Genomic DNA, 441 nt, shown 5'->3' on the forward strand with positions numbered 1-441 from the left:
AAGAAGACATTAAGGCTATTTTAAACCCACTCTTCTCTCACCCCTCAGAAAGGTCACTGAACTCGTCTTTTACCCGCTCATCCGACGTTGCAGACAGAACCTGCTTCCCACTCAACTGTCCTAGGGAATGAAGGAGAACACGGTGCGTTACAAGGAAAAGCAGCAAAGACAAGCCAGCGGAGACAGCTGCCGAGAAGGAGCCAGCCGCTCGGGGTTCACTCGTGGCGGCTCATAACCACGTGAAAAATAACGTGCTCCGCGACAAGTTAATGATTATTTAAACGAAACTCCGTGTCTCATGTGCTGGGAGACCGCTCTCCCCGCACTCCAGGGACGGGGGAGCCTTTACCCTGGGGTTCCCACGAGCATCTTTTGGATTCCCCCATGACACCTGCTCCGTAACCGCCAAGACTCGTCCCCGGGCGAGTCCCTGCTGCCGCT

General features: G+C 54.9%; 1 protein-coding gene across 1 annotated transcript in view; it reads right to left on the reverse strand.

Moving 5' to 3' along the window:
- Positions 1–441, reverse strand: part of ZNF276 (zinc finger protein 276) — a gene marked incomplete at its 5' end in the record, with an annotated part of 5,244 nt that overhangs the window by 4,166 nt on the left and 637 nt on the right. Inside the window, one exon of the mRNA XM_009327000.1 lies at positions 42–120. Within this exon, the coding sequence (XP_009325275.1) occupies positions 42–120 (79 nt within the window). The remainder of the gene's footprint in view (positions 1–41; positions 121–441) is intronic.

This window comes from Pygoscelis adeliae, unplaced genomic scaffold (assembly GCF_000699105.1).
Source record: "Pygoscelis adeliae isolate BGI_AS28 unplaced genomic scaffold, ASM69910v1 Scaffold827, whole genome shotgun sequence".
Classification (NCBI taxonomy): Eukaryota; Metazoa; Chordata; class Aves; order Sphenisciformes; family Spheniscidae; genus Pygoscelis; species Pygoscelis adeliae.